The sequence below is a fragment of the Osmerus mordax genome, chromosome 21 (assembly GCF_038355195.1).
Source record: "Osmerus mordax isolate fOsmMor3 chromosome 21, fOsmMor3.pri, whole genome shotgun sequence".
Taxonomy (NCBI): domain Eukaryota; kingdom Metazoa; phylum Chordata; class Actinopteri; order Osmeriformes; family Osmeridae; genus Osmerus; species Osmerus mordax.
Genome location: NC_090070.1, coordinates 7275993 through 7299050, shown reverse-complemented (window position 1 = coordinate 7299050; position 23058 = coordinate 7275993). Strand labels below are relative to the sequence as shown.

The following is a 23058-nucleotide window of genomic DNA, read 5'->3' as shown; positions in this document are numbered from 1 at the left end:
TCGACCGAACTGTCTTTTGAGATTCTGTTTCCGCCTGTTTGAAATTATTTGCAACACTTAATTTAGCTCGACTTTTTGCCTTACATGGAGCAGGTTAGTTTAGAAGTATACCCTTGGTTATGTATGGAGGACTAAAAGTGCCAAAATGAATTAAATAAATAAACCATTAAATAGTTACTTAAATGTGTCATTAGTTAATTAAAATAGGAATTAAATACATAAATATGTTCTTAAATGTGTCATGAATTCATTAAAATACCAATACATTTTATGTAAAATACATATATAATTATTTCACTATTTAAGTATTTCATGGTCCATTTACAAACGCTAAACAGCGCCCCCAGTCGATTGCATTTACATTTCACAACGTGTTGCATTTACATTTCACAACGTGTTGTGTTGCAGTGCTTCATTAATTGTGTTATCTGTCAAACTCGCCCATCAAAGTCAGTAGGTGGGGCTAGCGCGAATCAAGTGTGATCCATTGCGTTGGTCTGAAGTAGAGAGCCTGGATAGAGACGATGGAGGATCTTCATGAACTTTCTAGGGAGTTGGTGAGAGACATTTTAGACTTAGCTGAGGATGTGGAGGACCTGCTGACCCAGAGCATGTAGCGAGTAAAGCAGAGGAACTTATTGAAGTACTTGGAGTTATTTCCACACTTTCCGATCAAGATAGTGACCACAGAGTGACTGCAAATTTAGACTCTGGTACCAGGGTGCATCAGCATCTTCCTCAATCAAATTTGCTGCTTCTCTCAGCAGCTCCGGGCAAGTTTTAGACATTTGGTCCAGCACCTCGCACGCTGTCTCAACATGGGGGCTAGCAGGACCGAGTCTTCCCCTTGATTATTAGCCATAGTATTGCAAAGTGCGGAAATAACTAGAACTTCAATAAGTTCCTCTGCTTTACTTTAGACCCCTTAATCTGCAAGTCTAGCTAGCTCTCAACGCTCAGCAGGAATTGCAGGTCCACTCACTAAAAACAAACTTGACCCTCTCAGAATGCGTCGCCTGCATAGTCTTAGGCGGCAGCCATGTCTTGGTCCCCCTTTACACTGTTTTGACGTTAGCCTCAGTCAGACTCGGGTCACTCACTGGCAGTGAGTGTGTTCACAATGTTGTATTTCACTCCATTCCACACCAAAAACGTCAGGGAGGACTGCTTTTTGTAGATACGAGCCTGCTGAAGATAGCCTGTTTCATTCGTCATTTGCCTGAGAAAGCGACTTCCGTTAGCCAGCCTATTCGAAAACCATTCAAACAGGTTGACAGCAGTGGGTTTTTTGGAACTACAGCGAGCTATTTGAACCACGTGATCACGTGTCGGCTAGACCAAAGCGTGTCACAACTCTCTTTTTATATGGCTCTGGTTCTCCTTAAACAGGCTCTGGCAATACCTTGGACTCGCTAGCTAGGTTATCGAAAAGTCGTAGCCAATTTACAAATTAGCTGTTTCATCAATAAAATAATTACAATTATGAAGTTTGTCCGCCTCTCCTGACATCTTGCAATAACTTCTGGGAAAACAGAAGCGTTCTCCCTGGCCAAGACACCCAATGCATCCTCGATAAAAGGGGCGGATCAAGAACACTTCCGGGTATTTTTGGCATTCTTGGTGACTTGTGTTGTTTGGATTGGAACTTTACTTGGCAATGACCCTTACAAAAAAGAAGTATATTAAAGTATACTATAAGTATACTAAAATATGGATAGTACACTTTTAGTTCCCTTTTGATATACTTTTAAGAAGTATGCTTAGAAACTGAAAATGGTATACATTTCTTCATTTACGTTTCATAAGAAGAGCTGGATTCTTAAAACGCCAACGCTTTCGCAGTGATTAGCTTATTCCAGCTAAGAAACTGCAGTGTAACTTTGCAAGGGCCCCCGTTCTCGTTAAGTGACTTATAATCTGAGGCGTTTGAGGGGCTCCTAAACATTATAATATATTAGTAAGTAATAGTAAAATTTAATAAGTTTACTTCTTGAAGTACTTACATTAATTGAAAGTGCACTAAAAAGTATTGCCAAGTATACTTTGAGGCTCTTTAGGAAGTATACTTCATGAACTGAAAGTGCACTACACAGGCTACTTTACAGTATTCAAAAGTAAACCTTGAAATACACTATAAGTGTACTTTAAAGTGTACTAAGTGACCTAAAAAGTGGGCCAATTCAGTTTACTTAGTACAAAAATAGTATATAAATAAGTACAAAAATTGTATATAAATAAGTACACTGCTAGTATACTTTAAGTAACATGATAATAGTATACTTTTTATACTAAGTATACTTACAAAATAAACTTGAAGTATACTTCTTTTTTGTAAGGGGAAAGATGACGTAAAACGAGTAGGGATGCACCGAATCCAGGATTCGGTTTCGGATTTGGCCGGATATTGGGCTTTTTGACGGGGTTCGGTTTCTGCCGAACCTTAGAATTTTTTTCCACCGAACCCAGACATCCCAACCTGCAGAGACTCATTTCAGCAAGGTGGCCGATTTGTCTTGTGGTGGCAAGGATCCATAAACAATACACAACATCTCCGCTGTTTAAACATTTGCGTATGAAACATCTGAAAGAAATTCAAGAAATCTAAAAGGCTAATATTGTGGATATTGATTGGATCTTGAGATAGGGTAAACATAGGCATATTGTAATTGTCAAAATAGTTTTTACCACTTGTCTTCATGGCAAAATGTTGCCTATTTTATTTATTTTTTTACAGTAAAAAATAAATAAATACACTGTTGTGGACATTGTTTACTTCATTAATGTGTTTACTGTGTTAATTAGGGTGACCAGATTTGAGTTTGTGAAAAAGAGGACACTTCGGTCGGGGGTAGGCGGGGGGGGGGGGGGGGGGGGGGTAGGTAGTGTATTGCATGCCGCACCATGACCATCCAGGAGGATAATTATCGTGCATCTGGCAATGACAGTCTCAGTCAGAGCTCGCGCAAGGTGGAACGTAAGGGAGATAACCTTTCCAAAACTTGTAAGGGCGTAATAACTAGTTGGTGAAAGACCCAGAGAAACACAAATAACCGACTAGGCAAAATCCCGGACGATTTTTGAATCCCTGCCGGACGCATTTTTTAGGTCTCGAAAACAGGACATGTCCAGGTAAAAGAGGACGTGGTCACCCTATTTTAATGGACTGAGGATGGCAGTAGGATTCGCTATTCGGCCGAACCCCAAAAATCTGGATTCGGTGCAACCCTACCACCAACTGATTTCCATCAATCTCCATAAAGACTGCATTCCTTTGACTTGTAAAACAAGGTAAGGTCAGAGGTCGCACAACCTCAAGTTCCGGAGGTAAACAGATCAGATAAGACCTATACCTTAACCTACATGTTACTTGGAGTTCTTGGAAGGGCTAACAATTCTCCCACACCAACAACTTAATATCACTTATCAAATTAGGTCTTCCTTTCTTGTACTCATTAATGACAAATCCAATCTCTGATGACAGTAATCTTCCACACAGTGCCTCATTGATCACACTAATCATGACCCGTCACTGACGCATGCACTTTCAAAATACTATTCTCTTGGCCTCATGTTCAGATGATGAACTCCAAAATGGCAGTCAGATGTAAAGGGAGGGAGCCAAATCAGACACAGAACACAAAGATGGCATTGTCAGCACACTGACAGTATCTTTATTGCTTTCAAATGAAGAACAGTTGACAGTGTTCTACTCAGATGTTCTTGGAAGGGAGTTAACTCTTGATGTGCTGCTTGCTGTTTCAGCCCACTAGGAACTTTTGGCAGAAGAGGACACCACCTTGCCGTCCACAACCTCCTCTGTGACCACCACCACCTTGCGTGTGGGCTTAGAGGAGGTAATTGTGGAGGAGACGTTGCTGATGCTGTAAGAAAGAAGGAACAAATAGCATCTTACTGGATTAGTGTATGCTTCTTACGGTTTGTTTACAAGCTGACATCTTCCCCTAAGACCATCTTTGGTTGACTGTGGTTTAATGAAGAAAAGAGGATCTGTGTGCTCACCTCACAAGAAGGACAGTGGGCTAGCATTCTAGTGAATTGATGGCACACTGATAGAGTGCTACTTAAACACATATCAAAGCAAAACTACCGTGCTACTACTGGTGACTAAATCAGTTACCTAAGTTACATCCATCCCTTGTTTGTTCTTTCTCCCCAGTCTGCCTCGCTTACCCTGAGACCTCTCCGTCCAGCAGCCTCCTGTACTCGGCGATCTCCATCTCCAGCCTGGTCTTGATGTCCAGCAGCATCTTGTACTCCTGGCCCTGGCGTTCCATGTCGCTGTGCATGCTCATCAGCTGCTGCTCAAGGCTGGTGACCTGCCTCTGAAGACCCTGGAGCTGCATCGAGTACCGCCCTTTTGTGTCTGCCAGCGAGTTCTCCATGGAGGCTTTCTATTGGTCAGGCATTGGAGAAAAAGATGGATTGAGGTGAGGGATTGTGGGAATGCGAGTCGGAACACAACCCGGACATTGGTATACAGGGCAGCAAGCGCTGATGCTCGGCTGGGACTGACCATGCTGAGCTGGGACTGCAGCTCAATCTCCAGACCTTGCAGCGTGCGACGAATTTCTGAGATCTCCGACTTGGAGGACTGGAGGACTTCTGTGTTGGCGGCTACTTCCTTGTTCAGACTCTCTGACTGTGGGTAAACAGTGAGAGGGTCAACTGTTTATCCAGTCCTCGATGGTCAGCTGAATCGATGGGCGGAATTGTAGTTAGTACCTTGCTCTGGAACCAGCTGTCCAGGTCTCGCTGGTTCTTGGCGGAGACGCCCTCGTACTGCTGGCGGATCTCAGCCATGACACTGCTGAGGTCCTCTTGAGGCGCTGCGTCCACCTCCACGTTCACCTGGCCGGTCATCTGCGCCCTCATGGCCAGGAGTTCCTATAGCGGGGGATATACGTGAGCTCTCTTCATAAAGGATTTGTTTGTCTCGGATACAAGAACTTCATATGAGCTTGATTTATAAATGAAAGAAGATATGTACTTTGTTAGGGAAACTATTGTCGACGATGGCCATCAAAAGCTTATCTATGGTATAGTGATTTACCCCCCCCCCCCCCAACAAAAAAACAAACAAACAATCAAACAGTTATAGGACTAACTGGTGGGGTTCAGCCTTTTGGCATGCTCCCTTCTCCACCACTCCATCCCCACCCACCTCCTCATGGTTCTTCTTCATGTAGATGAGCTCCTCCTTCAGACCCTCGATCTGCATCTCCAGGTCGGACCTGGCCAGGGTCAGCTCATCTAACATCCTCTTGAGCCCGGCGATGTCCGCCTCGACCGACTGCCGCATGACCAGCTCATTCTCATACCTGGTGGGGTGGGGGCATAGAACTTTATGATGGTATCTACGGATTTGACTTTGTGCTATTTGGTGTGACACTAATCCTTTTTGAGTGGTTTGGAAGCCTACTTGGTTCTGAAGTCATCAGCTGCCAGTTTAGCGTTGTCGATGGCCAGGTGGATGCCTCCGTTGTAGCGGGTGGCTTCCTGGATCTGTGGGAATGGAAGTTAGCAACATGTTGCAAGATAAGATAACGAATGGAATTGCATAAGTCCAGGCTTTGCAGAATGCCTTTGGGATTTTTAAGCATTGGGAATCAGCTAAACGGTGACAAATTGCTTTGAAAGGGAACTCCAGGGAAAAGGAGATGAATTGCATCTTACGCAATCGCCTCAGGGATCGTCATGGATGCTGCAGTTATACTGAAACTTTCATGAACCTTACAGTCAGCTTTCTTTACAATCCCAGCTAGCAGTAAAGGTATTTTATGATGTCTCTCTAGGGTGAAATGGATTTGTCTGGCATTCAAAAAGGGTTGCTAATTCAATCCATAGTTATGTGGTTATTTGTTTTGGCAGCTGTAGGGATCAGGTGACATACCTTGTTCTGCAGATCGGTGATGGTGACATAGAAGGCAGAGTAGTCGCGGGATTTTGGGGAGGTCTTGCTCTCCAGGAACTGGCGGATCTTCAACTCCAGCTCACCGTTGGCCTTCTCCAAGGTGCGCACCTTGTCCAGGTAGGAGGCCAGACGGTCATTCAGATTCTGCATGGTGGCCTTCTCATTGGCTGATGTGTGATCTGTGACGCCGCCTCCACCGCCTCCTCCGCCTCCTCCCATACCGAAGCCGTAGCCGTAACCAGCACCACCACCGCCGCCGCCGCCACCGGAACTGAAGGAAGAACTGGAGATGCGTGTTCCGGAGCCTCCTGCGCCTCCATAAACACTGCCGGCCCTCATGGCTGAGATGCGGCCGTAACCGCCACTGCTGCCGCCTCCACCACCGCCGCCGCCCATGTACATACTGGAGCCGCCTGATGAGCCTCCATACCTCATGGAGCGTCCGCTGCTGCCGCCTCCACCACCGCCGCCGCCCATGTACATACTGGAGCCGCCTGATGAGCCTCCATACCTCATGGAGCCTCCGCTGCTTCCGCCGCCACCGGAGGAGTAGCTGGTTTTGCTGGAGTAGGAGGTGGACATGGTCACTGCGAGTGAGAGAGAGAAAGAGAGGGAGTCTGCCTGCCTGCCCTGGATGAGGAGATAGACTGCCACACCGTCCAGACCTTGTCAGCTTTTATACACAGCAGGATCTGAGGCAGGGAGGCAGGCAGGGAGGAGGAGGGAGAGGTTGATGGGTAGAATGGGGAGAGGCATTACCTCATGAAAGGCAGAGGCTCTTACTCCACCCTGTTTGTACCCTTGCAGGTACAATGTTTGGCACAACGAAACTAAGTCTGTACCTGTTGCTGAGACATGCAACATGCAGCTGTGGTGTCCTGAACAGAAATGCAAAAGTACAAATGAACATTTTGCCTGAGACTATGCCAACATTAAGAACAGACCTCTCTTTGTCTCCGGACAGTTACCTATCCAGAACATCTACAAAGCTTTTTCCTAAATGTAACACCCATATTTTGCATTCGCAAAAAATCGGTGATGTGTTTTTGCAAATGCATCCAGTTCGTTCTCTTTTCACTAATGAGCAAGGTTGCAAAAGTGCAGTGTGCATTTTGCAAATGGAGGAACGAGTCTGTAAGGAAGAGGGAAACTTATTTCTTCCTCAATAGTAGTAGTACACCGTCTGGCATCACTCAGCACTCCAAACTCAAGCCCAGGAAAAACAGATGTGTGATTGCTTTACTGTTCTCTCCCACTAAATATCCTGGCAGGGCATTTTGGCGTTTTCAGTGTGTATGAACAAGCTCTTGCCTGTTTTCCTCTTTCCAAGCTTGTGTATTTCCTTTAGGCTTGTATACATCTCCTGTTGGTTTATTAAAGTCGCACATGTATTGGAAAATGTTACAAAGCGTTGTTGACTCATTAGAGAATGCACGGTTCAAAAGACTTGCATGTTATCCATTTGCACCAAAAGCTTTATTATGATAACGCAAATGATTTGGGTGAATCATGGTCTAATTGCATTAGCATGGCAAATTGGCAATCATTAAATACAACGCTATTATAAAGGCTTAGGAAATACGTTACACTAATCCCACTGCAGCCGGTGTGTATCGGTGAAACTCACTTCTCAGGTATGTAGCGGTCCACCCACGTCAACGAATTGCTAGCTTTTCGTTGACGTAGTTGGTAGTGGTCGCGCTTGGGAAGTCAGAGGTGGCGTGTTCGACCCCAGTGAGGGGCGAACATCGTCCCGATACCTCTGACGGAGCAAGACAAGTATGACAATCATTAAATAAAACGCTATTATAAAGGCTTAGGGATAAATTACACTAATCCAACTATCTCTGTTGGCTCTCTCGTTCAGTAATATTACCAAAATCCCAAGAAGATGTGTGCGTGAAGATGTGTGCACTGGTCAAACAAATGCATGCTTGCCCTCGAATTTTGTGAAACAATTTCGATGTGAGGGACGGAAAAAAACTTAAGTGAGATGCTTAACAGAGTAGAAAGACGGCCTACGGTACAAAAAGGTGAATATTTTTTTATCTTCATCTCTGCCCTGCAGCTTAGTCTTCATGTCAGGTACACACCCAAATTGAATCATGGAATATTTCCCTTATGACAATCACTGCAGTGCACTTATTGCAAGTTATAACATAGTTTACCGCTTACTCAGAAGGATGTGGTGTAGATAATGGCGTTGGAAAACTGAATACAAAAAGTTTAAGGTATAGGGGAAACTTGCTTCTGCAGGATCGCACACTTATTTTGCAACAAAAGAAAAAGAAAATAAAAGAATTTGAATAGACTTGAAGAATATTCTTGAAATGAGTAATGTTGTCATTTAGCAGACGCCCTTATCCACAACGGTCCAGACAGGGTTCTTTTCTTGAATAGGCCTACTGCAGCCAACCAAACCTTTTGTAATCAAATCTTCAGTCAATATACAGTAGTTATCAGTCATAGATAAGATAATAAACTGTTTAAAATATATTTTTTACATGGCTTCTTAGTGGTCCATACAACGTGTTGTTTTTTCGTCAGACTGTGCATGTTCACCAATTTATTTTAATTAAATTATTTACGCAAGCAGACCATGCAATCGTTCATTTCCATTTTTGTAAACTACGATAAAAAAACACACCACCCTTGATCTGCATGAAGCAGGTTTTCTTTCTCCATTTTATCTCAATGGAACATGTTCCTGGACTTACCTACTGTAAATCACAAAAGTCAACCGATACTCTCCAGACACTGTCCAATGGAATTCCACACTGATAGCTGGTTAGACAAGGCTGACACTTGCATAGAGCAGACCTACATTGCACTGCAGAGTTCTTATTTACAAAGTGTACTGTACAATACCCAAGACAAAAATAACATTAAGCAAACATATTTCAAATTACAAATGCCACTTATTGTAGTTACAATTTGTATTTTAAATATTCACATTCACTGGCCACATGCAAGTTATTGTTTTTTTTGTTTTTTTGCAATACACATCAAATAACATGAGTACTTGGGTCCACCATGTAAATGTGCCAGACTTAGCCATGCATGCTCATTTTTCATTTGCAGTCTTTGGCAGGTTTATGGCATATAAAACATTTGAAGAAAACATACAGGACACATAAGCACACAGGTATGAACAATAGCACATAAGCACAGACAGGCAATAAAACAAGGACATAACAATACCCTAAAATATGCAAGGTGTACCAAGGCTGTTCAGTTTTACAATCAATCTTTTAAAGCCATTCAAAGTGATATCTTAGCTTGAAAACATGTCCAAGTTTGTGTGGGGTTTGCAGTTGATCTTCTTCGATCTACTGCAAGTCAGTGCACTCCCCTTCTTTCAGACCCGATAAAGATAAAAGGGAGTCAGGTGGCTGAGCGGTTAGGGAATAGGTTAGGGAATCGAGCTAGTAATCTGAAGGTTGCCAGTTCAATTCCCGGCCATGCAAAAATGATGTTGTGTCCTTCGGCAAGGCACTTCACCCTACTTGCCTCGGGGGAATGACCCTGTACTTACTGTAAGTTGCTCTGGATAAGAGCGTCTGCTAAATGTTAATGTAGGTGCGATTATTAAGTCCCTACTGAAAAAAACAAGCCTGGATCCCGGATGTCTTAGCAACTACAGGCCAATTTCAAATTTGTGATTTCTCTCAAAGATTCTAGAAAAAATTGTAGTACAACAGCTCACTGAGCACCTTTCCTTAAATCAGCTTTTTGAACCTCTCCAGTCTGGATTTTGTCTTCACCACAGCACTGAAACTGCATTAGCCAAGGTAGTCAATCATCTACTATTAGCCTCTGATGCAGGATCTATCTCTGTCCTGATTCTCTTAGACCTAAGTGCAGCTTTTGACACTGGATCATCAAATTCTCCTGGAACGTATGGAGAACTATGTTGGGATTTCTGGTACTTCACTTCAGTGGTTTAGATTGTATCTATCTGACAGATCACAATTTGTCCACTATGATGGCCGCCCATCCAGGAGTTCCACTGTAAAATAGTACCACAGGGTTACGTCCTAGCCTCTCTGCTATTTTCGCTCTACATGCTGCCTTTAGGAAAAATAATTAGAAGCTCCGGGGTAAATATTCACTGCCATGCAGATGATACTCAGCTATACATGTCTATACAGCCTGGAGAACTACCACACGCTTTGGAAAAATGTGTTTTATTATTATTAACAATGATAGGGAGGTGTTTCTTATGAAGTTTGGCAGGAAGGGAGAGAGATCTGTACTAACACCGTGTGTACTTTTCTTAGTGAGTTTTGCAACTGTATCAAATAGGAATTTAGTGTTGTGCTGTTTCTTACTAATCAACTTAGAAAAATATTCTGATCTGGACCTGATGATGACTTGCTTGTACTCCATTAGGAGCATGAGGACAAAAAATCCTAGTTTAACCGTTTTGCTCCTATACAGAAATGGTATGAAGGTGAAAAAATTCATTAGTATTTTTTTTATAAAGTCGTCTTATATTGTCATTTGTCACTTACGCTACCAGCCGCATATTCGCAACATGTTGGGCCACGCCCCCATCAACAGCACAAGACACAAACCAACGTACCTGCATTCTGACAGTGCTTCAATGGAGACTAGCAGCTAACCACTGGATACCGTTGGAAAACTGCTGCTCTGAGTGATGCAGTGTGTGAGTTTTAAAATAGTAGTTTTTGACAATCAAGTGCCACCCCAAATACAAGACTGGCCAGAGCTGGCCCCCCCAGAAATATTGTCCTGGCTACGCCCCTGCATGAGCGTTCATTACAAAATGGTTAAATCTGCTTTAAAATAACGGAAATAAACTCTACAAACAACCGTCATGTAGCCTATGTGTGCAACCATTTGTAAAACGTGCTACAATAAAGGCAGGCAACTGTAGATTATCAAGTCCTTTCTCCTTGTTCTCATTCAGCTCAGGTAAATCAGCGATTTGCTGATTTTCCCTTTTGTGCTCGTCTCCCTGTTCGTATCCACGAAAAATTCGTATCCACGAAGAAAAAATTCTATGAAAAAGTTAGTAGTATGAGCCAGGTTCGAGAATCAAACAAAAATTATTGGGGGAGATACATCCACCGGGGCTGTTGCCTCAAGCCAAGGGGCGAGGGTCTAAGCCCCCAAAGTTAGTCAGTTATCAGTAGTCAACGGCTGTATGTATGAGACCTGCCTGAACATATTATCACAGCAAAGTCTACATTAATGATTCAACCAACGTCTGTATGGAGGACCAAACCTGCCATATTTACAAATGAATGAATGAATAAATAAATGTCCACATCCATGCATTTAGACAGAAATAACCGAATATATGTATTAATTAATGCACAATTGTCAATCAATAGTTACATATATTTTACATTATGTATGCATTTATTTTTGTATTCATTTATTGATTGATTGATTTATTCATTCATTTATTTATGTATTCATTTATGTATTCATTTATTTATTCATTTATTCATTCATTCATTCATTCATTCATTGTTCCCAATATGATAATGAGAGGAGGCCAGTAGGCGTGGAAACTGACGTTCAGACATTGCAATCAATCCAGAGCCATAGATTCAATCTAGCTAACGCCTGGGACACACTGGCTGCGAAGCGCCCTGAAGCGCCACAATCTGCTACGAATGACGCGATGCTGTTCACACTAGACGCGCATTTCTCCACGCTGGTCACAAAGCCTTTCACCTTCTCTGAGCTTTCCTTTTATACATGTACAGCTGACATGGTACATTGATCGGATATCGTTTTTATCGGGGTAAACACATGGTTGGAAGGTCAGCGTAGTGAAGTTGGGTGTTAATTGATAGCCCACAACTAACATAGTCAAATCTTTATAACATGTTTATCCAAATATAATTAAATCTTTGTTTTCAACGAGTTCGGCCAGCCTGGCCATGTAGGCTATTTTGTCCATAAAAATGATATCCGATCAATTCTCAAAATGTAAACATTTTAAAGCATCGCGTCATTCGTAGCAGATTGTGGCGCTTCAGGGCGCTTCGCAGCCAGTGTGTCCCAGGCGTTAGCTAGATTGAATCTATGGCTCTGGATTTATTGCAATGTCTGAACGTCGGTTTCCACGCCTACTATACTGGCCTCCTCTCATTATCATATTGGGAACAATGAATGGATGAATGAATAAATAAATGAATGAATAAATGAATGAATGAATAAAGGAGGTAAATAAACGGTTTTATGGACCTAGCAACAAGCGGTTGCCTTGGAGATGTAGCCATTGACCTTAACAACGTAGCATCTGCTCGGCAACAAAGTAGCCTAAGTTGCCTAAAAAACGCCCCGCAATCGCTTCGCGTTTTAAAAAAGTATCTGAAGCAGACAGAAGACGAATTGATGTTGTTGATATGTTGCCTTGGAGGTGTAGTTACTTCACCAGTGCAAGTGCAGCTGATTGCTCTGACAACATGGCGTCTGCTCCAGATTCGACCTGTTTGATTTGTGATCTTCCCACGTATTGTTGTAGTATATAAGAAACCAAATGTTTACTCCTCGACAGGTCAGCAAACGCTTTGTCGCCTCGATTTGTTAAAACGATTTGTTTTAACAAAATTCGACCTACGGTCTCGGTTAACAAACGTTTTAACAAATCTCGGTTTACAAAGGCGTTTGCAGACCTGTCGAGGAGTAAACATTTGCTGTTTATTTCTGTCTAAATGCATGGATGTGGACATTTATTTATTCATTCATTCATTTGTAATTATGGCAGGTTTGGTCCTCCATAGGTTTGGTCCTCCATACCACTCAGCCACTTTAAATAATTTGTATTCAAATTACGTTCCCATTAAATTATTGAATTACAATTTTTTTTTATTATTGTTTATTGTATCAAATTTTAAATACACCATATTATAGTCGCACAATCTTTTAATCTAGGCTATTTATTTCATAATTTGTAGTTCAATAAAGAAGATCATGCTATTAACGTACACACGACTTTAAACTTGAACTTGTTAATACACCGATGAATGATGAATGGCGGCTAAATAAATAATACAGAAAGCATACTGCTTGTATGTTTGAAACTTCTTTCATGGCTTCAACATTGCTTCTGCACTGCAGGCCACAGCTACAACCCAGGATATTCCGCTCCTTCGTGCCTTTGTGCTGTAAACAGCACAAAAAATTGACGGCCAGGGCGGGGGAGGGGGGGGGGGGCAGGAAAAGAGAGGTGGGAAGTTGTGTAGGAAAGGTGTGGAGGCGAAAGAAACTGAGATAAAGGACGTGACAGGCGTGTGATTAAAGTGTTTTTCTCGTCTTTTTCTCTCCCTCGAAACGTTGTCCCCAACAGCTCCAAACAAGATAAACATGTTTCTTGCTAAAATTCCTAAAGATTTTGCAAAGACTGCATTCCTTTAAATTGTGAAACGAGGTAAGGTCAGAGGTCGCACAACCTCAAGTCCCAAAGGTAAACAGATCAGATAAGACCTATACCTTAACCTACATGTTACTTGGAATTCAGGGAAGGGCTAACAATTCTCCCACCCCAACAACTTAATATCACTTATCAAATTAGGTCTTCCTTTCTTGTACTCATTAATGACAACTCCAATCTCTGCTGACAGTAATCTTCCACATCTGTGCCTCATAGATCACACTAATCATGACCCGTCACTGACGCATGCACTTTTACAAAATACTATTCTCTTGGCCTCATGTTCAAACGACAAACTCCAAAATGGCAGTCAGATGTATAGGGAGGGAGCCAAATCAGACACAGAACACAAAGATGGCATTGTCAGCACACTGAGAGTATCTTTATTGCTTTCAAATGAAGAACAGTTGACAGTGTTCTACCCGGATGTTCTTGGAAGGGGGTTAACTCTTTGTGTGCGGCTTGCTGTTTCAGCCCACTAGGAGCTTGTGGCAGAAGAAGACACCACCTTGCCGTCTACAACCTCCTCTGTGACCACCACCACCTTGCGTGTGCTCTTAGAGGAGGTCACTGTGGAGGACATGTCGCTGATGCTGTAAGAAAGATGGAACAAAGAGCATCTTACTGGATTAGTGTATGCTTCTTACGGTTTGTTTACAAGCTGACATCTTCCCCTAAGACCATCTTTGGTTGACTGTGGTTTAATGAAGAAAAGAGAATCTGTGTGCTCACCTCACAAGAAGCACAGTGGGCTAGCATTCTAGTGAATTGCTGGCACACTATGATAGAGTGCTACTTAAACACACATCAAAGCAAAACTACCGTGCTACTACTGGTGACTAAATCAGTTACCTAGGTTACATCCATCCCTTGTTTGTTCTTTCTCCCCAGTCTGCCTCGCTTACCCTGAGACCTCTCCGTCCAGCAGCCTCCTGTACTCGGCGATCTCCATCTCCAGCCTGGTCTTGATGTCCAGCAGCATCTTGTACTCCTGGCCCTGGCGTTCCATGTCGCTGCGCATGCTCATCAGCTGCTGCTCAAGGCTGGTGACCTGCCTCTGAAGACCCTGGAGCTGCATCGAGTACCGCCCTTCTGTGTCTGCGAGCGTGCCCTCCAGGGAGGATTTCTATTGGTCAGGCATTTGGAGAAAAGACGGATCGAGGTGAGGGATTGGGGGTAAAGCGAGTCGGAACACAACTCAGGCATTGGTATACAGGGCAGCAAGCGCTGATGCTCGGCCAGGACTCACCATGCTGAGCTGGGACTGAAGCTCGATCTCCAGGCCTTGCAGCGTGCGACGAATTTCTGAGATCTCCGACTTGGAGGACTGGAGGACTTCTGTGCTGGCGGCTACTTCCTTGTTCAGACTCTCTGACTGTGGGTAAACAGTGAGAGGGTCAGCCGTTTATCCAGTCCTCGATGGTCAGCTGATTCAATCGAAAGCCCATACTGTTTCTATAGAGGGTGCTAAGGGTGGAATTGTAGTTAGTACCTTGCTCTGGAACCAGCTGTCCAGGTCTCGCTGGTTCTTGGCGGAGACGCCCTCGTACTGCTCGCGGATCTCAGCCATGACTCTGCTGAGGTCCTCTTGAGGCGCTGCGTCCACCTCCACGTTCACCTGGCCAGTCATCTGCGCCCTCATGGCCAGGAGTTCCTACAGTGGGGGACATACGTGAGTTCTCTTCATAGAGGGTTTGTTTGTCTTGGATACAAGAACTTCATATGAGCTTGATTTATAAATGACAGAGGATTTGAACTTTTAAGGAAACTATCGTCGATGATGGCTATCAAAAGCTAAACTATGGTATAGTGATTATTCCCCCCCACAAAAAACAAACAGTTATAGGACTAATAGGTAGGGTTCAGCCTTTTGGCATGCTCCCTTTTCCACCACTCCATTCCCACCCACCTCCTCATGGTTCTTCTTCAGGAAGATGAGCTCCTCCCTCAGACCCTCGATCTGCATCTCCAGGTCGGACCTGGCCAGGGTCAGCTCATCCAACAGCCTCTTGAGCCCAGCGATGTCCGCCTCGACCGACTGCCGCATGGCCAGCTCATTCTCGTACCTGGTGGGGAGGGGGCATCGTATCAGGTCATTGACCAGGAGGAAAACTTTATACTAAATCACCTCTGCTTGGAGGCACCCAATGTCTGTTACTATAAGAGTATTGACTTTATGATGGTATCTACGGATTTGGCTTTGTGCTATTTGGTGTGACACCAATTCTTTGTCAGGGGTTTGGAAGCCTACTTGGTTCTGAAGTCATCAGCTGCCAGTTTAGCGTTGTCGATGGCCAGGTAGATGCCTCCATTGTAGCGGGTGGCATCCTGGATCTGTAGGAAGGTTAGCAACATGTTTCAAGATAAGATAACGAATGGAATTGCACAAGTCCAGGCTTTGCAAAAATGCCATTGGGATTGTTGAGCGTTGGGCGTCAGCTAAACGGTGGCAAATTGCTTTGAAAAGCCATAACTCCAGGGAAAGAGAGACAAATTGCATCTTACGCAATCGCCTCAGGGATCGTCATGGGTGCTGCAGTTACACTGAGACTTTTATGAACCTTACACAATCAGCTTTCTTTGCAACCCCAGCTAGCAGTAAAGGTATTTTATGATGTCTCTCTAGGGTGAAATGGATTTGTCTTGCATTCAAAAAGAGTTGCTATCTATAGTAATTCAATCCATAGTTATGTGGTTATTTGTTTTGGCAGCTGTAGGGATCAGGTGACATACCTTGTTCTGCAGATCGGTGATGGTGACATAGAAGGCAGAGTAGTCGCGGGACGATGGGGAGGTCTTGCTCTCCAGGAAAAGGCGGATCTTCAACTCCAGCTCACCGTTGGCCTTCTCCAGGATGCGCACCTTGTCCAGGTAGGTGGCCAGACGGTCATTCAGGTTCTGCATGGTGGCCTTCTCGTTGGCTGATGTGTGATCTGTGACGCCTCCACCGCCTCCTCCGCCTCCTCCCATACCGAAGCCGAAGCCGTAACCAGCACCACCACCGCCGCCACCGCCACCGGAACCGAAGGAAGAACTGGAGATGCGTGTTCCGGAGCCTCCTGCGCCTCCATAAACACTGCCGGCCCTCATGGCGGAGATGCGGCCGTAACCGCCGCTGCTGCCGCCTCCACCACCGCCGCCGCCCATGTACATACTGGAGCCGCCTGATGAGCCTCCATACCTCATGGAGCCTCCGCTGCTTCCTCCGCCGCCGGAGGAGTAACTGGTTTTGCTGGAGTAGGAGGTGGACATGGTCACTGCGAAAGAGAGAGAGAAAGAGAGGAAGTCTGCCTGCCCTGGATGAGGAGATAGACTGCCACACCGCCCAGACCTTGTTCCCTTTTATACACAGCAGGATCGGAGGGAGGGAGGCAGGGAGGAGGAGGGAGAGGTGGATGGGTGGAATGGGGAGAGGTGTAACCTCATGAAAGGCAGGAGCTCTTACTCCACCCTGTTAGTACCCTTGAAGGCAGATGCAGATAGAGATAGGAGTGAGGATGGATGTGGGGCATGATCACATCCAACATTTGCATGGAAACAAACGTGTGTTGTATGAACACGTACAGTACATCGGCTTAATGCATGCATACAGACGCATCTGGGAAGTTCGACCAATATGAATAGAAGTATAGATATGCACATCCATATCACACAGGTGAGTGAAAGTTGCTCTCATACATGTATTGAAAACAAGCACACTGATGTATCTGGGGGACAGCAGACACACCCACTGGTGTTCGCCTCAGGTTAGTCTGTCAATCAATCATCCCAGAAACTTTTACAACGACATGCAGTTATTTGAATTGTACTGTTACCATATCCAGCTACATTGTTTGGCACAACGAAACTATGTCTGTACCTGTTGCTGTGACAACATGAAACGCAAACGTACAAACGAACGTTTCGCCTGACACTGTGCCAACATTTAGAACAGACCTCTCTTTGTCTCTGGACAGTTATCTAAGCAGAACATCTACAAAGCTTTTTCCTAAATGTAACACCTCTATTTTGCATTTGCAAATAAAAACTAAGATGTGTTTTTGCGAATGCATCCAGTTCGTTCTCTTTTCACTCATGAGCAAGGTTGCGAAACTCAGAAGTGCAGTGTGCATTTTGCAAATGGAGGAACGAGTCTGCAAAGCAGAGGGAAGCTTATTTCTTCCTCAATAGTAGTACTACACCGTCTGGCATCACTCAGCACTCCGAACTCAAGCCCAGGAAAAACTTACCACAGATGTGTGATTCCTTTACTGTTCTCTCCCACTAAATATCCTGGCAGGGCATTTTGGCGTTTTGAGTGTGCACGAACAAGCTATTGCCTGTTTTCCTCTTTCCAAGCTTGAGTATTTCCTTAGGCTTTTATAAAGCTCCTGTTGGTTTATTAAAGTCACACATTGTGTATTGGAAAATGTTACAAAGATTTGTTGACTCATTAGAATGCACGACTCAAATGACTTGCATGTTAATCCATTTGCACCAAAAGCTTATTGTGATGTCTATTTGAATTAGTATGACAATCATTAAATAAAACGCTATTATAAAGGCTTAGGGATAAATTACACTAATCCCACTATCTCTGTTGGCTCTCTCGTTCAGAAATATTACCAACATCCCAAGAAGATGTGTGCGTGAAGACGTGTGCACTGGTCTAACAAATGCATGCTTGCCCTCGAATGTGAAACAATTTCGATGTGAGGGACGGAAAAAACTTAATTGAGATGATTAACAGAGTAGAAAGACGGCCTACGGTACAAAAAGGTGAACATTTTTTATCTTCATCTCTGCCCTGCAGCTTCGTCTTCGTGTCAGGTACACACCCAAGTTAAACCACGGAATATTTCCCTTATGACGCAGTGCATATACTATAATATAGTTTACTGCTTCAGAAGGATGTGGTGTAGATAATGGCGTCGGATAACTGAATACAAAAAGTTAATGTATTTGGGAAACGTGCTTCTGCAGGTTCGCACACTCATTTTTCACCAGATTGCAACAAAATGCAATTAAAATTAAAAAAGCCTATAGACTAGAAGAATCTTCTTGAAATGAGTTATGTTGAGTAGCAATGGTTTCTTTTCTTAAATACTGCAGCCAACCAAACCGTTTGTAATCAAAACGATATCAATATAAATAAAATGTCATTAATAACATTTAAAGACAACCGCCAACAGCAAAAACAATCTTCAGTCAATATAGTTATCATTCATAGTCTATGAATAGATAGCAATCTATGAATCATAGATAAGAAACAGTTTAAAATAAAAAAAATTACATGGCTTCTTAGTGGCCTATAGAACGTTGTTGTTTGTTCGTCAGACTGTGTTCACCAATATATTTGAATTAGATTATTTATGCAAGCAGACCATGCAATTGTTAATTTCCATTTACGTAAACTACTGTGAAAAAAACACACCACCCTTGATCTGCATGAAAGTTTTTTTCTCTCCATGTTATCTCAATGGAACATGTTCCTGGACATACCGTACCTGCTGTCAATCACAAAAGTCAACCGATACTCTTAATGGCATTACACGTTGATAGCTGGTTAGAAAAGACTGACACTTGCATTGAGCAGACCTACATTGCACTGCAGAATTCTTATTTACAAAGTGTACTGTACAAAACCCAAGAGAAAAATTACACAAGCAAACATATTTCAAATTACAAATGCCACTCATTAGTTACAATTGGTATTTTAAAGATTCACATTCACTGGGCAAAGTTATTGTCCGTTTTTTATGTCATGTTTTCTTTTTTTGGCAATACACATAAAATAACATGAGCACCTGTGTCCATCATGCCAGACTGAGCCATGCATGCTCATCTTCATTTGCAGTGTCTGGCAGGTTGATGGCATATAAAACATTTGAAGAAAACATATAGGACACATAAGCACACAGGTATGAACAATAACACAGAAGCACAGACAGGCGATAAAACAAGGACATAACAATACACTAAAACTTGCAAGGTGTGCCAAGGCTGTTCAGTTTTACAATCAATCTTTTAAAGCCATTCAAAGTGATATCTTAGCTTGAAAGCATGTTCAAGTTTGTGTGGGGTTTGCAATTGATCTTCTTAGATCTACTGCAAGTCAGTGCACTCCCCTTCTCTCAGACCCGATAAAGATAAAATACATAAGTCTTTCGAACACATCATTAGTCAAATCTGTCATTGCCATAGTCAGTCCCTTTTAATTCAACAACTTTCATCCGTTGTACAAATAAAGCTAACTTCTCTGTACCACCCTGTACTCTATACACCCTCTCTCAATGGGAAAGGGCCTACACCCAAGCTGTCACACAGGAATCAGAGCTCCTTTGTGCAGGTAAACCCTATTTTTCTACATTTGTTCATCCCCATTCTTTGTGTTTTCTCTTTTACACACACACACCTCTCACACATGCACACACACAGTCTTCATGAGCCATGCCCCTTGGGCATGCGAAGCATCGAAAGCTGCGATGAGTCACTGGCAGCTTCTGCTCTCAGAGCCAGTTCCCCCCCCTCCCCCCCCCCCCCCTCCTACTTGGAGATCTGTGCCAGGGCCAGACCGGTTTATGCTGCTTCAGGTGCCAGCCACACCCTGCTCCACAGAACCACACAAAACAGAACCTCACAGCAGACCGAGGCCCCACGACCAGAAACTCAGTGAAAGACGATGCATTTTATGTTGAAGTTGTTTTCCAAATGTTTTGCTTTCATAGGAAATCGTTTTTTATTTATTTTTTCAAAAGTTGCAAGCAACGTGGCAAGAGAAAGACAACAACATTTTACATTCAAATACTTTTTGGTTTTTGCAGTAGTCACTCTTCTTTTTTATTACTGATGCCTTTTGTATCATAACTGCCGTTTATTGCTAACGATGGGTTTCCACACAGAACGTGCAATTACTGATTGTAAGCTGTAAACAGTGTTCAATACTGCAACATAAGGAAACTGTTGTGTGTGCCAACTCAATACTTACTGTGTATTTGTCTTTAGAATGCACTTTAGAATGATTTGAGGTTGGAATACTGCGATGCAATTTATTACATTAATCGTCAGCAACCTGGTCCACCTCAGCCACAGTCTGTTTGACCTTCAACCCTCAGGCAAATGGTACAGGAGTATCCTGATCACCTGGTTTGGAACAGATTCCTACCTAAAGGGATTGTTGAACTGCTGATCTGTATCGTGGACGTCTGTGGTCAAGACTGCTCAGTCCGCAAACTAGCTTCCACTCAGCCACTTTACATCATTTTTATTCAAATGACATTCCCATAAAATGATTGTAAGGATGAGATCTCTCAGCAGGCAGGCCGGAAAGAGTCACGACAATTATAAAAAGGGTTGACTCGGTTTTATTAGCTCGACGTCGGATCATGCCACCAATCCACAACAGAGTGGCTAGCATGAGTGAGAAAACATGTCTCTCAGAAGTCCTTTATATATGGCTGGACTGTACAAATATAGTTACCACCACAACATCTCCTTAAACGGTACACATCCCAAAACTTGATGCACAGAAGAAACAACACACAGGTGATGCGGTCATCAATCATTGCTTGTACTATTCTCTGCATCTTGCACTTAACCTAAGTTGACCAGAGCACATTCCTTGATCTATATGTGTATTATCCAAGGCCTGCTCCGTGACCTCTTGACCACAGCAAGAGACAACCTCACAAATGTATAGAAAATCTGCGTATCAAAGATTTTTTTTGTTCATTGTATACAATTCTGGTCGCACAATCTTTTAATCTATTTATTTCATAATTTGTAGTTCAATAAAGAAGGTCATGCTATTAACGTACACACCACTATAAACTTGGACTTGTTAATACACCGATGAATGATGAATGGCGGCTAAATAAATCTTACAGAAAGAATAATGCTCGTATGTTTGAAACTTCTTTCATGACTTTGTCAACATTGCATCTGCACTGCAGGCCACAGTGACAACCCAGGCTAACCCGCTCCTCCGTGCCTTTGTGCTGTAAACAGCACAGCCACACCCATGCTCAGGTGATTCTGCCTCAGGACATCTACTGTCTACATATTACACTCCTATCATAATTCCTGTGTTCGGGATAAGCCAGTTAATTGTGTCTTCACAGAAAATCTGATGAGGTATGAAGATGGAAGCATACAATCATGCCCAGTGAGGATTCAAAATCTACAAGAGCATGTTTTTTTGCCCTGATTCATCCAATACCACAATGTTAAAGGTGTGACATGTCTAACTACAATGATTTTGATAGAATAATACTTTGTTGATCCAATCAGTTGCCTTTCTGTTGTCTTGGGGAAAGACTGCCACAATCTAGTTTTTTTTCAACGCCAAAGGCAGCGTGTTGAAATTATGTCCACCAACTCTCCCTTGTGCGGTTTGAGGTGAAGCCTATTAGTATGCAATTACAATATTAGTGGTGATAGTGGAGTTAGTCAGTTTTTCAGGATAACAAAGCATCAGACGTGATACATTTACTAGAGGAACATGACTGGAATCCCCAGTAACTAGTGAAGTCATGTTACTTTTGTAATGGAGATGAATGCAAGCACAAAAGTGCTTGCATCAATTGCAGCTCATAGTTTGAAGCAAACAAGCTTAAAACTGTGAGAGGGCCCCTTTAAGAGTCACAGGAGTGGAAGGCCGAACAAGCAGCAAGCTGGGCGATGGCCTCCCTGACGGATGTCTCTAGAAAAACTCGAAAGGTGGACATGGAGGACTGCTTGAGTGACATGGAAGTGGCAGAGGAGGAGTGTTGTTACGGAGCGAGGCGCTGTTTGGACCCTGAAACAACCACACCTCAGAGGGAGGGAGTCTTCGCTTTTTTTGCTTCTTGCAAAAGACCTGTTGATTCTATTCTGAAGAGAGAGTCGGGGGAAAGAGCAGAGTTGAAGGAACTTAGTGTGATATCAGGTATTCTCAAAACTCCAGACCCAGTTCCCTTTGTTCCTGCAGTATGTTTTTAGATGTATCGTTGGTTTCAAATACCTAAAAGCCTCCCCTGTAAAAAAACAAACTGTAAGAGGAGATTGACCTGACAGGTTACCCATAGCTCCTTGCCAGGAGATGAAGGGAAGAGGAATGCATGTTCAGTGTACCAATGCACTGCCTGAGGGAGGCCGTGCCCAAACAAGTTCTGATTCTGATGATCTCGAATGATTTGATGTATTGCACATGCCGAAATTGAAAAGCTACACCAAAAAACGACATGATATGAGATGACCATTTTTAGGGTTTGGTGGGGTTAGAAGATCTCATCAGGAACGGACGGTGTGTTGCATTGTTGGCACTCTCAACCTGAAAAACACACAAGATATATACCGCGTATTAAGAAACAAAGAAGTAAATACAGATTTCAAAATATTCAGCATTGTCATTTTATTCAGGCTTTTCGGTGTGGCATGTCTAAAAGTATGTTATATTCACAGAGGCATGTAGCATGTCCTAGTTTATTTAAAGACTTGTGTGTGTTGAGCAACTCCAAGTCTCTACTTGATTTAGACCAACCCTCCTGATACACCTTAACATGACTCACCGGTGAATGACAAAGAAAACAAATGCACGTCTTAACACACCAGATCCCATTCACGGCTTACACGAACAGAAACGCCAATTCAATACCGGGTTATATAACTGTGTAGCTATATACAAGCTGTAACTTATATTTCTTTGCTGTGTTTGGAAGTCAGTACATCGTGAAATAGGATACCAGTATTGTTG

At 43.2% G+C, this 23058-nt stretch overlaps 2 protein-coding genes across 2 annotated transcripts; both read right to left on the bottom strand.

Annotated features, from left to right (window-relative positions):
* Positions 1-3643: 3643 nt before the first annotated feature.
* LOC136965207 (keratin, type I cytoskeletal 13-like) lies at positions 3644-6576 on the bottom strand. Its single transcript, XM_067259264.1, has 7 exons — positions 5912-6576; positions 5441-5523; positions 5183-5339; positions 4744-4905; positions 4535-4660; positions 4192-4412; positions 3644-3881 (listed from the first exon to the last, which is right to left on the bottom strand). The coding sequence occupies exons 1-7, from the start codon at positions 6512-6514 to the stop codon at positions 3767-3769; spliced, it is 1467 nt and encodes a 488-aa protein (XP_067115365.1). The 5' UTR covers positions 6515-6576; the 3' UTR covers positions 3644-3766.
* A 7125-nt stretch (positions 6577-13701) lies between these two features.
* On the bottom strand, positions 13702-16672 carry LOC136965599 (keratin, type I cytoskeletal 13-like). The gene is made up of 7 exons (XM_067259783.1): positions 16080-16672; positions 15598-15680; positions 15256-15412; positions 14839-15000; positions 14596-14721; positions 14252-14472; positions 13702-13939 (listed from the first exon to the last, which is right to left on the bottom strand). Exons 1-7 carry the CDS (start codon positions 16596-16598, stop codon positions 13825-13827), a joined length of 1383 nt encoding a protein of 460 aa, XP_067115884.1. The 5' UTR covers positions 16599-16672; the 3' UTR covers positions 13702-13824.
* Between the last annotated feature and the right edge of the window lie 6386 nt (positions 16673-23058).

Excerpts from the sequence above, each read along its gene's own strand:
- LOC136965207 (XM_067259264.1), bottom strand. The coding sequence starts at position 6,514 with ATGTCCACCTCCTACTCCAGCAAAACCAGCTACTCCTCCGGTGGCGGC. Across the intron at positions 5,524-5,911 it reads TCACCGATCTGCAGAACAAG|ATCCAGGAAGCCACCCGCTA; the intron begins GTATGTCACCTG and ends CCATTCCCACAG. Across the intron at positions 4,906-5,182 it reads TGAAGAAGAACCATGAGGAG|GAACTCCTGGCCATGAGGGC; the intron begins GTGGGTGGGGAT and ends CCCCCGCTATAG.
- LOC136965599 (XM_067259783.1), bottom strand. The coding sequence starts at position 16,598 with ATGTCCACCTCCTACTCCAGCAAAACCAGTTACTCCTCCGGCGGCGGA. Across the intron at positions 14,473-14,595 it reads TTCAGTCCCAGCTCAGCATG|AAATCCTCCCTGGAGGGCAC; the intron begins GTGAGTCCTGGC and ends CCTGACCAATAG. Across the intron at positions 13,940-14,251 it reads CTGGACGGAGAGGTCTCAGG|CATCAGCGACATGTCCTCCA; the intron begins GTAAGCGAGGCA and ends TCTTTCTTACAG.